The 13,345-nt window shown below is 41.3% G+C and overlaps 1 protein-coding gene across 2 annotated transcripts in view; it reads left to right on the top strand.

Annotated features, from left to right (window-relative positions):
• The window catches only part of DOCK1 (dedicator of cytokinesis 1), a 320,074-nt gene extending 307,558 nt beyond the window's left edge, over positions 1-12,516 (top strand). For both annotated transcript variants that reach the window (XM_030029725.2, XM_030029723.2), the window contains exons 51-52: positions 1,219-1,364; positions 11,225-12,516. In XM_030029725.2, coding sequence (XP_029885585.1) covers positions 1,219-1,364; positions 11,225-11,320 — 242 coding nt within the window. In that variant the 3' untranslated portion in view covers positions 11,321-12,516. The remainder of the gene's footprint in view (positions 1-1,218; positions 1,365-11,224) is intronic.
• The last annotated feature ends 829 nt before the right edge of the window (positions 12,517-13,345 follow it).

Below are 13,345 nucleotides of genomic sequence, written 5' to 3'. Positions count from 1 at the left end.
AGAAAGCCATGAGAAATTCAGGTCCTGGAGGACAAACAACACTTTCCAGTCTGATGTAGAAGCCTTTGAAAGTTTGAAGTCCCAGGATGGAAAATATTCTTCTTCCTGGCGTAGTTGAAAGTTCAAGTGAAAGGATGAAGAGTGAAAGTACAGTTTTCAGTGACAAATCAATACAGCCACCTTACAGTTAAATGTGTTAGTGAGAGGCCATTTTAGAGAACAATAAAAGGATACTTTTTGCAAGATATTGATAGGAACCTTGCAATAAAAATATCTGCATAAACAAGTCCTCCACTTGTTTCACAAATCACCCCAGTAAAATAAAATAACCCTTTTTCATTTCCTAAATGAAAACATTTCCCTAATTTGTCAAAAATAAATTAAGTTTCTTATCTCGTAGAGCTCACAGTGGGTTTCGCCTGTGTTAAAATGACTGAATTACCCTGAAATACACCGTGGGTGGATTTCTACACAAAAACCTATGTATCACTCAGGCCTCAATAAACTTTATTGTCCCTCAGGCTATTAGCCTTTACAGCACGTACCTGCTAGGATTTATCTGCTAAGAAAAGGGAACTTTCTACCCAGCAAACAGTAATAATAAATGTTTTGTACTTTCTCTTGCGTGATTTTATTTACTCAACAGCTAATGACTGCTCATTTATTATAGTTACCTGGAGTTTGAAACTTTTTGAGAGAGATGTAGTTAATTATAGGCTTTCATTTGTGCATTTTATTAACAAGAAGCTTTTATTTTACTAGGGGAAAGTAAATAAAGCTTAGCTCAATTATATTTTCTTAGTGCACTTACCAAAACTTCTCTTGTGTATTAATGTACGAGGTGAAAATGCAGACCTTAGAGCTGAGAAAATTATATTTGCTAAGCTATGAATATTTTGGCGTGAAATCTGAAGTAAAAATTATTTTCTATTAAAAAGAGGGGATCGTTCAAGTATTTTGAGCATATCCTAAAAATTAGCCCAATGTGACTCCACAGTGCATACTTCCTGTCAATGCGGGGGTTGGTTCATTTGTTCTACTTTCCTCTAAAATCCCTCATTAGATGAGCTACAGATAATTATAGAGGCAGTGAAGAGCAGACAAAGATATCGCATGTGCAGCATTATCGCAGAATCAATGTCGTAAGAATTGGCGCAGTCTGGATCTTTGGATTCAATTCAGTTATTGAAATTGTTAACTCAGTGTTGGTTTTTCCAGATCTGGAGCTGAATGGTATGTCCAGCTCCGACATCCCCGACGTTCCTCCTCCTCTGCCTCTCAAAGGAAGCATGGCCGATTATGGGAACCTCATGGAAAGTCAAGACTTGATCAGCCCGACCACCTCCCCCCCCGCCCATCAAAGGGTGAGTCCCGGAGAGGATGGTCATTTTCTGCGATTTTCTTTGCTTTTGTACCTTGAACAATCCACAGCGAGCTGTAATCCTGCTCGTGGACGTGTCAGCAGATCCAAAGATTTCTGGAGTTGCAAACAAGTGTCTGGAGTGTGAGGGAACAGCGTTGCTCACGGGGACCGACCTGAAGGGAGGTTGGATTCATTCTGGAGGAGAAGACTAAGCAAAATGTTGTTAGCTGTGTTGGTAAGGGAGCTTTAACTGACAGGATATAGTCTCAGCAGCAAATTAGATTTAATAGCCTTTCAGTCCTGTCTCAGGAAAGGAAATAAAACACGTACCTGACATCTTTCCTTTCTGGAGCTCTGTTCTGTCTACATTCAATCGCCGCTTGTTTCCTAGAGGCAAACACACATGTCCCCTTTGAGGGAAGGAGCTCAGAAACACTCTTCATCCTCAACAGGGTTTTCAGCTTTCTGAAGAAAATACACTTTTTCAACTTTGTTTCCTGTATACTGGAAGCTTTTAAAAATAATTTGGTCCTTTTCTTTAAAGCAGCACTTTTGAGAAGGGCCATTTATTTTCTTTTTGAAGAAAAAAGTGTTTAAATAGGTGTGGTGGGTTGACCCTGGCTGGATGCCAGGTGCCCACCAAAGCCACTCTGTCACTGCCCTCCTCAGCTGGGCAGGGGAGAGAAAGTATAACGAAAGGCTCGTGGGTCGAGATAAGGGCAGGGAGAGATCACTCACCAATTACCATCACAGGCAAAACAGACTCGACTTGGGGAAAATTAATTTATTACCAATTGAGCAGAGTAGGGTAATGAGAAGTAAAAACCAAATCTGAAAACACCTTCCACCCATACCTCCCTTCTTCCCAGCACAACTCCACTCCCAAATTCTCTCCCTCCTCCCCGCCAGCAGCGCAGGGGGATGGGGAATGGGGGTTGGGGTCAGTTCATCACACCTTGTCTCTGCCGCTCCTTCCTCCTCAGGGGGAGGACTTCTCACTCTTCCCCTGCTCCAGCGTGGGGTCCCTCCCATGGGAGACAGTCCTCCACCAACTTCTCCAACGTGAGCCCTTCCCCCGGGCTGCAGTCCTTTGGGCACAGCCTGCTCCAGCGTGGGTCCCCCGTAGGGTCACAAGTCCTGCCAGAAAACCTGCTCCAGCATGGGCTCCTCTCTACACGGGGCCGCAGGTCCTGCCAGGAGCCTGCTCCGGTGTGGGGTCCTCCCCGGGCTGCAGGTGGAGATCTGCTCCCCCGTGGACCTCCCTGGGCTGCAGGGGGACAGCCTGCCTCACCGTGGTCTTCATCACCACGGGCTGCAGGGGAATGTCTGCTCCGGCGCCTGGAGCATCTCCTGCCCTCCTTCTGCACTGACCTGGGGGTCTGCAGGGCTGGGGCTCTCACATCTTCTCACTCCTCTCTCCAGTTGCACAGGTTTTTTTCCCCTTCTTAAATCTGTTCTCCCAGAGGAGTTGCCCCCATCGCTGATGGGTTCGGCCTTGGCCAGCGGCGGGTCCGTCTCGGAGCCGGCTGGCATCGGCTCTGTCGGACATGGGGGAAGCTTCCAGCAGCTTCTCACAACCCCCCCGCTACCAAAACCTTGCCACGCAAACCCAATACAAGAGGTTTTCTTTTCTTTGACTTTGAAATGTATAACTTTGGCCAAGCTGTTATTTTGTGGAAAAATTCTCAGCGCTAATGACTCTTCTTTGTCTGCAGAGGTACCTTCCAGGATTTCTCTGAAGTTCATCATTCAAATGAAATTCTGTTGAATAATTTGCTTTTCAGTAAATTTCATGGTTAGAGAGAGCATTTCTAATCTCAGCAGGGAAAGTCAGGCAGGAATTTAGCTTTAAGTCTCGGAATAGTTTTTTTTAACAGAGACTATCACAGTGCATGACAGTACACAAGTCCAGCTTTTTCCATGCTTGAAATTGTAACTGTGCTGTTGCAGGAATTTAGTATTTTCAGGCTAAATGGGGAAAAAAAAAAAACAGATAGGAGTAACTTCAGGAATGTCAGCAGTGTTATTCAAAACACCGTGTTTTACTCATTATATACATATATTGAAAAATTCTCTATTCCCATCCTCTCTTCCATAGATCTTCCCCATGACTGGATGGTTTTAGTAAATATTTTCACTAAATTTTTTTGCAAACCCCTTTCCTCTAATTTCCACCAAAGTATACTAAGCTCTTACCCATTTCGCTGGCTTCTCTCTCAGGGGCCAGCTCTTGCTTGACCTGAATACAGACCTCTACGTGGAAAATTACAGAATGTACAGGAGGGCTGCCAGGAGTTTTGTCTGAGGAATCCATCTTCATGAAGAAACCTGAGAAATTCAAATTAGGTTTCAAATTTCTTGAACTCCTTCCTGTATGAGCTCCAGAGTAGTAAATTCATTTTGTATGATATACTGTAAGTTTTAGGTCATGGTAGTAGCCCAGGATTGCTAATGTGAGTTCAATTTTTAGGTAAAAAGCATTAAACAATGAGATGATAAAACACATGGTAAGAAATAAAATCCCAATAGCCAGGTTCCTTTTCCTTTCCTTGCGAGGGCGTTTGAAGGGGTTTCCACTCAGTGGAGAAATGGTAGATATTTACTGTACTACTTGCAAATGCCATCATGCTGAGACGGTTGGAGCCCAAACCTGAAGACGAGTCAGGTTCCAGCCTTGGTCTCGTTGCTGTTGAAGATGTGACCTTGTGCAGCTCCTGTACCTGTCATGAGCAGGGTTTCCGCATCATTAAATGGAGGTTCCTAAAAATAGTAGCAGTATGCTCTCTCGGTTTTTCGCAAAGTTTTATTCAGGTCTTAATATTTTTTCTCTTTATAGTCTTCACTGCTCAGACTCCTTTAATTTTTTTTTAATATATTTTGTAATTGTAGAAGTGGACCCCATTGTCTAACATCTGGTATTGAAGGGCCTCAGGATTTAAGCAAACCTTAGAAATGCAATCAAATATAGGCTATACTTCTTTAGCTAACTGTCCAAAATTTTCTTCAGCAGCTGTATTTATATAAACTTTCCAAGATGAGGGAATGTAGTTTCAAAGTCTGGAAAATGGATCTGAAGCAGATTTGTCACAAAGCCACATGTATTAGTCTTAAAATTAATTTTAGGAAAAGCTTCTAGTCTTACAACGATCACTCTGTGCATTTATTTCGTCAGGCTTGTAGGAAGGAAGCTTTTAAAGAACATAAAGAAAATGAGTAGTGCTGGGCATGAAAGATCAGATGGGTAAATTCTTATTACTGCTGTGATTAAATCCCACTCCACAGTTTTTAACGCCTTGTGTTTCATGGGTCAAGTAGCTACATACTTCATAACTTTATAATTCTCTGCCTAGTAAACTGATCATCTTTTAAATTACACAGGCTTTGTATCAGTGAAGAAAAATCAGTAAAAAATATTATAGATAAGGTAGCTTTTAAACTGAAAGTATCTCCTTGTATGAGAAATTATTACATTGTTCACTCTAGTTGTCTTACAGTCAGTTACGAAAATGAAAAAAAGTGCTGTAGTGAACTGAAAAGCATGCAGTGATAAATGCATCAAATACTTCAAATCAAACTGCAGGCAATAGTGTCATTTAGTGTCTGAGATGGTAATCTTAGATTATTTGGAGTCCACTGTTAACTTGGTCTACCTTAAGTCTTTTATCCAAGCGATCATCTAATTATAATTTTCTGATTGTCCTCTTATTCGTTGTTAACTGTGAGACCCTTACATATATTTTCTTGCACTGTATGATTTGTTCTGCTAAAAATGTTCTTAATAATATATGGGAACATAAAAAAAGAAGTCTACGACTCCTGCAAGGATTATTATTACATCAAGGGATTCCTTTAGGCACTTCTCATTCTTTATGGGTTCATCCATACCCTTGCATACAAATCAACTGCCTGCTTAGTATTCACAGCGAGAAGGGAAACTCAAAGAAAATAGACAAAGGAGTACTTACGTTTATAATATCGGCTATAACATTTACTAAGCATCAGATAATGGTTTGGATGAGAACATCTCGATCAATCAGTCCGGCACAGATAGAGAACTTGGCAAGGAAGGACAGCAAGGGCTGAAGCAGCGCGTGATGTGAGGACCGGGACGGTCTCGCGTGGCTGACGGCGACGGTGCTCGTTTTGGCTCTCTGGGATCCTGTTGGACAAGGAGCGCTCCGACTGGGTGTTCGGATATAATGGAAGTGTTTCCACAGAAGGAAAAATCCAGGGGATTTTTGATGGGTTGAGATGCATATACTGCAGTGCTGATCATTATCTCTTATGTTAGCAAAAAATGACCTGAAAGGCGTCAGCAAATGTACCGTCCTCATGTGGACAGAGGAAAAGAGTTGAGGCTAGAAACCCAGCTGAAACTACGGAGGCAGCAGGTAATTAGGGACCATTACTTCAGGCTTTGCAATTTTTCCTCCTCTGATGTTATTTCTCGAAAGAGCAGGGGCTGCTGGGGAAGCCTCGGAGCATCGTGGTGTCACCTGCCCGGGTCCCTGCCGCTGGTTTGGTGGCCCAAGGCTCGCCGCCGGCTCGCTTGCCGTGGCAGCGGGAGGGCAGTCGTTAGGAGCGTTATCCCGTGGAAAAAGTGATATCGGACAAAGTGCATTATTAATCCGTTATGTTAAATTAGAAAGTTGACTTTGTGGGCTGTATTTGCTCACAAGTGGAAATAAATGTCTGCTCTTCTCTCTGATACTCCAGATTTTTGAGAAACAGGCTCTCTGACCCAAGGCTTTCCATGATGCATAGGAGCATATAATGTGCCCAAAAGGAAAAAAAAATTAAGATTTGTTTTTTATTTACCATCTGGTCATTACTTTTGCCTGCTGGAGATGGGAAGCATTACAAGCCCTTCCTCCACTGCAAAGTCTCTGCCACCTCTCGCCTCCGCTGGGGTTTGGTGGGTTAAGTTCTTGCCGAGCCAAGAGTTTCTAAAAAGCTCACAGTCACTTTTTAATAAGTCTCAAAATCAATGGACTGCCACTGCTTATTACAGGATTTTGAGTGAAAAATGTGTTCTCCTGCTGTCTGCCCGGAGATATAGAGCTCGTGATGTGTCCCTGAGCAGCACCCTTGATTTTGTTTCGGAAAGGGCCGTGTCGCTGCCCTCAGCGCTTGGCGGGAGCAGGCGGCGGGTTTTGCTCTGGCCAATTGGTAACGCATTTGTTTATCACTCTCGCAGGGCCCGGGCCGTCGGTAAGAAATACGGTTTCAGTCTGGAGTCTAAACCCAATTCTGAGGGTATTGCTCGTAACTCTTGAGATCTGTTTATGTACGGACCGGAGCAGAAAAACAGCGCTTTTGAAAATCGAGTTAGCCGGCACGGTCCGAAATACTAATAGCCTCCGCATGCGGAAATGTGGTTCAACAGAGGGAAAAACCGCGTTAGCCGTGCTTTAACGCAGCTGGCGTGCACCAGGAGCAAAGTCCTGCCCGCGTGAGGGGTGCAGACCTCTGTTGCCCGTTTCGAGGGATTTTTCACGTTGCCCAAGGAGGGGATGCTTAGCACGCGGCGGGTGGGAGCCCGCAAAGCGCACCTCTGCGGAAAGACTCTTAAAATTACTTTCTCCTGTCTAAGTGCACTCCAGCAAGGGCAGCTAATGGCTGTGATGCACAGTCAAATGAAACTCTAATACGTGAAGCATGACAACAGAGTTTAAACAGTCATTTTACATCGGTTACCTGCGGTATTTTCCACATAACTTTGCTCCCTGGGTCAAACAGCCAATTAGCTTAAACTGTCTATAATTTCGTTCAAATTAGTGGAGTTGGGTTGGTTTTCTCCGCTGGCGCATTATCGCTCTTCCAGAATGGGAGTGTTACTCCGCCAAGACCTCACATTATGTGTTATTTTTCATTGCAGATATTAAATAAGCAAGTCGCTGCTTGTCAGGCAACTCAGCTCCATGCTAAAAACAATGGTGTGAGCGAGAAGGAGCAATTCAGAGCTCAATATTTGAAAGCATTTATACAGTCCTGTGCAGTTGATAGGCTACTTACATCTCGTTTCTACTGCTTCTGACCTAATTAGATCTGCTAATCCTTCAAACTAAAGTGCTTTTGATTGGATCTCCATAGCTTGTCATATTGATGACCATTTAATTTCAAAGACAAATAGTTACACAGGAAGAAATCTCTTAGAGTGTCACAAGGACCGGTTTTGGGTATCAAATTGTGTTTGATCTTTTTGTTGTTGTTTTTTTTAATAGTATTTTCTGGTTAAGAAAACCCAACATTCTTGTATTTTATTTTGCTTCTTCACAGAGTAGAAAAAAATGCACTTTTTAATCTCTTTAATTAATTTTTACTGCATCCTGAACATGTATAGTGTAGTGTAGTTTATATCTGTAAGAGAATGGAGACAAATGTTTTTAAACCTGGTTCTTTTCTGTCTCAGGAAAAAACAAACAAATGGGAGCAATTTCATGTTTGAAGCAGAAGGAACAGATTGCTTCTGTGTTGCAGATGTGCCTTTTACATAAGGTTTCTGCTTCCCCTGAGGTATCCGTGAGTCAAGGATTTTGCCCAAAATAGGTCTGAATGTGAACCAGCAGTCTCTATCATTTTGTCAGAAAGTAAAAGCATGCTTCAAGATTCGGCGGGTTCACAATTAACCACTGACATATAAACATGAACTCTGCAAAGCAGTTCTTAATTAAATGTAAAATCAAGGGAAACTATTTTGTATTTCAAAGTTTCTAAGGGGAAGCGTAGCAAAAATTAACTTCATAAGCGTAATACTGATTTTCTGAGTATGATATTAAAGAGAGGGAGAAAGTGTGCTTGAATTTCTTCCTGTGCTGGAATAAAAGGGAGCATGTATCGGCCCTGGGAGCGATGGCTAGATTTGGAGTTGCACCAGTTCCATATTGGCATGTTTTGTCGTGCTAATTTCTCAGTAATGTTGCCCCGACGAGCATTACACGTCCTACTTAATATATTCATTGGTAGCTTATTATATAAATGAACATGTACTAAATTTATCTGACTTTCTAATGGAAATTGTAAATTCAATTATAATAATTATCTACCTATCTCTGTTATGTCTTCCTGCCTAATTTGCTTGCAGAATCTAAGCTCTGGTAGGTTTTGTGCTTGTTATTTATAGCATATATATTTCTCATTGTATTTGCATTGTATCTGTTCTTCAGAAGCAGGTTTTCAGGGATAATTTGATTGTTCTCTGATCAATATGAAGGGCTCATTTGTTTGAGAAATGCCTTTGATCTAATTGAATTAAGAATTATTGCCAATACACTGTTATTTAAATTCAAAATGGATTTTCACAAATGGTGCTATGAGCAGTTAGTTTTTTCTAGTGATAAATATGAAGTTAAAGATATCATCTGAGAGCAAAGCACTGAGGAAATTTTTATGTTTTGTAATGTATTTTAGAGGGGCACCTGGTTTATTTAGTTGTGAAATTAATGTCATCTCCGTGAGGAGTTCTTGCGTGTTGTCCGCTGATGTTCTGCAGACCACCAGCATTTCCCACGGTTTGCCCAGAGCCCCTGCCCGGATACATGACTGTCACTAAGCAGTTTCTCAAAGATTTTGAAATCTACAGATCACAATTGAATGTGTGAAGCTAAATAACGTTGGCAATCCAGCTCTTATTCAGGTGCCTTAGTTGGAATTCAGGAGCTAACTGAACATACCAGGTTAAGTAAAATATTGGTCAGATAGAGGAAATATTTAATGGTTCTGACTGTAATACTTAAGAGACAGATTATCAGTGGCATTTTAATTAAAAAAAAAAACAAGAACAAAACAAACCAACCTTCAGTTTTGCATTTAGTAAAGTAAAATTCTTTTTTAATCTGCTTTTCATATTAGTCTGTTGACTTGTTTTTCTGACTCAGAGATCATTGTGTCCCACTGTAAGTCAGGAATAAACGGTGCAGGGTTTTGAGCCTGCTCTGGAAAATGAATGCCGCTTACTCAGCAGGGTTTTCCTGAAGTGTGCGTTTCAAGCAGCAGTGCCCTTTCGAGACTCAAACCTTTTAATAACCTGGTTGTTTCTCCAAAAGAGCTCGGATAAACTTTAACCGGACTGTGAACGTGAAAGTCTTCATCGCCAGACGTGTTCAGTGCTGTCCTCATCGGTGAGCAGGCTTCCCCTGGTAGGCAGGGGCTCAGGGCTCGGCTTGCCTGACGATAGTTTGTGATCCCCGTTCATTTGCCGTGGGGGAGAGCCGGGAGGAATGAGGAAGGCTGTAAAACAGGTTGGGAAGTGTTTCTTGCCAGGTGGGATACAAGAAAAATACTCCAGCAAAAATCCAGCCTTCCTGGCTCTGCCAGTATGCAGTCTCACCTTCCTGTTTAGTCTATGATTAGTAAAACTATCTGGTAAAAGCTCCGGGTTTATAACTTCATGCTGTCTTAAAACCTGCTTTGAGGAGGGCATTCAGTTACCTTAAAGATACTTTTTTCCTTCTACTCTTACACACCTCTGAAAACTCCCAGTCGCTAGACTGCAGGAGCGTTGGGAGGCTCTCCGGGCTTCGTCTGCCTCGCGGCAGAGGAACGCCTGAAACCTCCCGGCACCCCCCTGAGCCGCTCTTCCTTTTGGATAGCAGCTTTGGATACCTTTTAAAAGAACGGGCTTGTTTCGTACACGCTTTCACATGGGTTATCAGTTGCTTGTATACCAGTTTCTTACTGTGATTGAGAAATCATCCGTTATATTGTCCAAGACATTAATAAAAGTTGGAATACGAGTATCAAGTTTGCAAGTGCAGTACATGCAGTATAACGCTAAGGCACTTCAGATGTTTGAACTGTTCTTGTAGCAATGACTGAGGAAATTTGGCAGAGTTGGTGTGTGTTGTCACGTTTTAAGTGTTATCACGTGGAGCCAGCAGTTTCGTATGGGGTGGGTAAGGTGGGATGGATACAGTGAGACACAAACAAGTGGAAATGAAAAAGCATCATTATGCTTGGAGGAAAACAAAAGGCGGTGGCTGGCTGAGCGGGGGGAAGAATCTTAGGGAAAAACAAGACCAAAGCAGCATTTATGAGCTGTGACACTGCGGTACAGCCTCAGTGCAGTGATGGGAAAACTGTAATGGCTGCATAGCCAAAATGCTGTAGAAAACCTGATTGCAAAGTGTATGAGCAAATTCCAGTGTTCTCAAGCTCGCTCTGAAACAGATTTTATCATATATATATATATGATTGAACATTATGAAAAAAAGTCTTAATTTCCATAATGACTTTTTTAATTTGTCCAATTAGCCGGTGAATCTAACGGAGGGTGCTCTTGTTCTGTTGTATGATATATGAAGTGATTTAAAATATGTATATTTGAACAGTCTGGATTTCTGTTTTGAGCACTTTAATTATAACTGAATGTGTAATAGTAAATTGCAAGTTACTTATCTCTTTAAATGGTTTCCTTTTTTTTTTTTAATTATTTGTGTTCTAAATGTGCAAAATACAAAAATAATGGAAAAGCAATGAAGCTGTTGCTTCAACTTGGCTTTTAAGCTCTGTAGTGCATAGAGGCTGAGGGCAATCGATACAGACCAAGAAATCAATATCCTATCATGATATAAAGTGGGGAATTATAAACTTCTCCAGTGCTTTCAAAAGATTTTTCCTGAAATAGTGAGCTAATTAATCATGAACCCTTGAGGGATTTTTTCATTGTCAAAAGTAAAAGTTATATTTTAAGCTAATAGCCAAGAGCATCCAGTATTCATAGTAGCAAATTCTGCAGAGGAGCTTTCAGGAGTCAGAGGGCTACAGACTTACCTGCTGTCTCTCGCAGCTATATATGAAACAGCAAATGTTTCAAAAATCCATTCGTTGCTAACACGGTCTATCAAAATTGGTTTCTTCCAGCACCTGCCACCTCCGCTCCCCAGCAAGACTCCCCCACCTCCACCTCCGAAGACAACTCGGAAGCAAACGTCTGTTGACTCTGGGATTGTCCAGTGAAGAAGGAAGCGTTTTTTTCCAAAGATAAAGTTGTAACAATTCATTTCCCTAAGTATTTTATGGTATATAATGTTTACCTCATTCAGGCGTGCAGTATCTAACATTTAGTGCAATGACTCTAACTCCGTAAGAAATCCATTTCTAGCCGTGTGTCGGAAACAACACTACATCACCCCTCTTTCTGGGGTTATTCCCTCCCATAACTTGAAAGAAATCTGGATTTCTACTTGAGACTGGGAGGTGTTCATCAACTGACAGTACCCTCTTCCTAAACCTTCTCCCTGCTTCTTCTGAATAACTTCAGGCACTTAGGTAGCTATGGAGTTTAAAATGAGCTGAGTATTTTGTACCTAATCTCAGTGTGTATAGGAATCGATGACGATATTCACAATGAATTCAGTGCACGTTGGAGGAGGCTTCACAGTAAGGAGAAGCCGCCGTAGGATTTCCCCAAATAACGGTTCTGCCCAGGGCTAAAAATCAGACAGAGCTTATTTGTGAAATGTGCCTTCTCTTTAATTGTTCTGTGTTACAAATAAGCTGATTGCCAATGGGCTTTGTAAAATTAGTCGTTGGTGATCAGTCATTTCCATTTTCATTCAGTTGGCCGTTCCTCTGGATGTCGATCAGTGGGTAAAGCAAGGAAGCCTTTTAGCTGCTGACGGGCACGAGCCTATAGGAAAAGAAACAGAGTAGGCAGATAGGAGACTCCCAGCCGTTCTGGACCTAGCGGTTGAGTACAGGAATGGGAAGAGCTTTTTCTTTTCTTCTTTAATGTGTAATATTTCATATGGATTAGGATGAACTGAATGGAATCACTTTGTCCTTGTGCCATCATTCTGTACAGCGTTTGTATATATGATGGTTTTTAGAATGTTTTAATTTTTATGGTGCCTGCTTTTCATGTAATAATGAATTAATGTACCTGCAAAGAATGCCTTGCGTATTTTTAATTTCCTAATTGCTGAAAGTGTAAAAAAAAAAGCAATTTTTTTTTCCAGATATTAGGCTCTGAGAAATCTTGGACAATGATGGAATGGGGTGTTGGGAGGGAGGAAGGAAACTAACTTTATATTCTAGCGTTTTTTATTGTCATCACACTTTCGTTTTTTACTATCTACAGTCTTTTTACTCTTACAGTAGGTTGTTTTTAAATATACCACTGACTCAAAAAATAAAATATTATTTTAAAAATGCGTCTAAGAAAATGAATACATTTCCTTGGTATTTTTGATTCTTACTGCAGAATTTTGGGAACTCTTGCACTCTGGGCTACATATACACTTACTGTCTTTATTTCTGAACAATTTTGAGGGAGGCCATGATAAAGCTGAAGTTTTTCGTTGTACTGGTATGCTTCTTCCTGCATGTATGTAGTACTGAGATAAAACACATGTCGTTGTATGCTGTCAATATTCATAATGATACCTTACTTTAAGTTCTCTGTTGCTGAACAATTCAGGAAACGGATGAGATTTAGGTGATATTTTCTACCTCAAGTAGCTGCTACATGATGCAAGTAGCAGGCAGAAACATGACTTACACAGCAGTAAAACAAGAATGTTCTTACAAAGGCAGAAAGATTGCCCTTCTCGTAAAAAGAGGCTCAAATGGTCAATTATGTATTCTCATAATTCTGCCTTAAACCATCATGTCACTTTGGATCAAACGAACACACTTTTTCTTGCAATGTGAGATAACATCAGCTACCAGAGTGTCTCAGAATTTCTGTTAGATATTGTCCTACAGTTCCCTATTTGTTTTGTTACTGGTATAATCTCCGTTTGAGAGGGAGAAGCTGGGAACGATTCTTAGCTACAGTCGATCAGATATTCTTTCCGTAGACAGTCAGTACTGTATTACAACTTTAATTCTATAAGTCCTTCATTTAATTGAAAATTGCTTTAGAGACTGCTCTTGTTACTGTGCAGGAGATTGCGCTGGGGTGCTGGTGAATTTTCCTCTTTTCTGTTCCATTTACTTTCTAAAGGATAGGAAGAGGCTTTCACATGGGCCTCTAACTGG

This window comes from Aquila chrysaetos, chromosome 11 (genome assembly GCF_900496995.4).
Source record: "Aquila chrysaetos chrysaetos chromosome 11, bAquChr1.4, whole genome shotgun sequence".
Classification (NCBI taxonomy): Eukaryota; Metazoa; Chordata; class Aves; order Accipitriformes; family Accipitridae; genus Aquila; species Aquila chrysaetos.
Note: the sequence above shows the minus strand (reverse complement) of the source record. Positions and strands in the feature narration are given on the sequence as shown.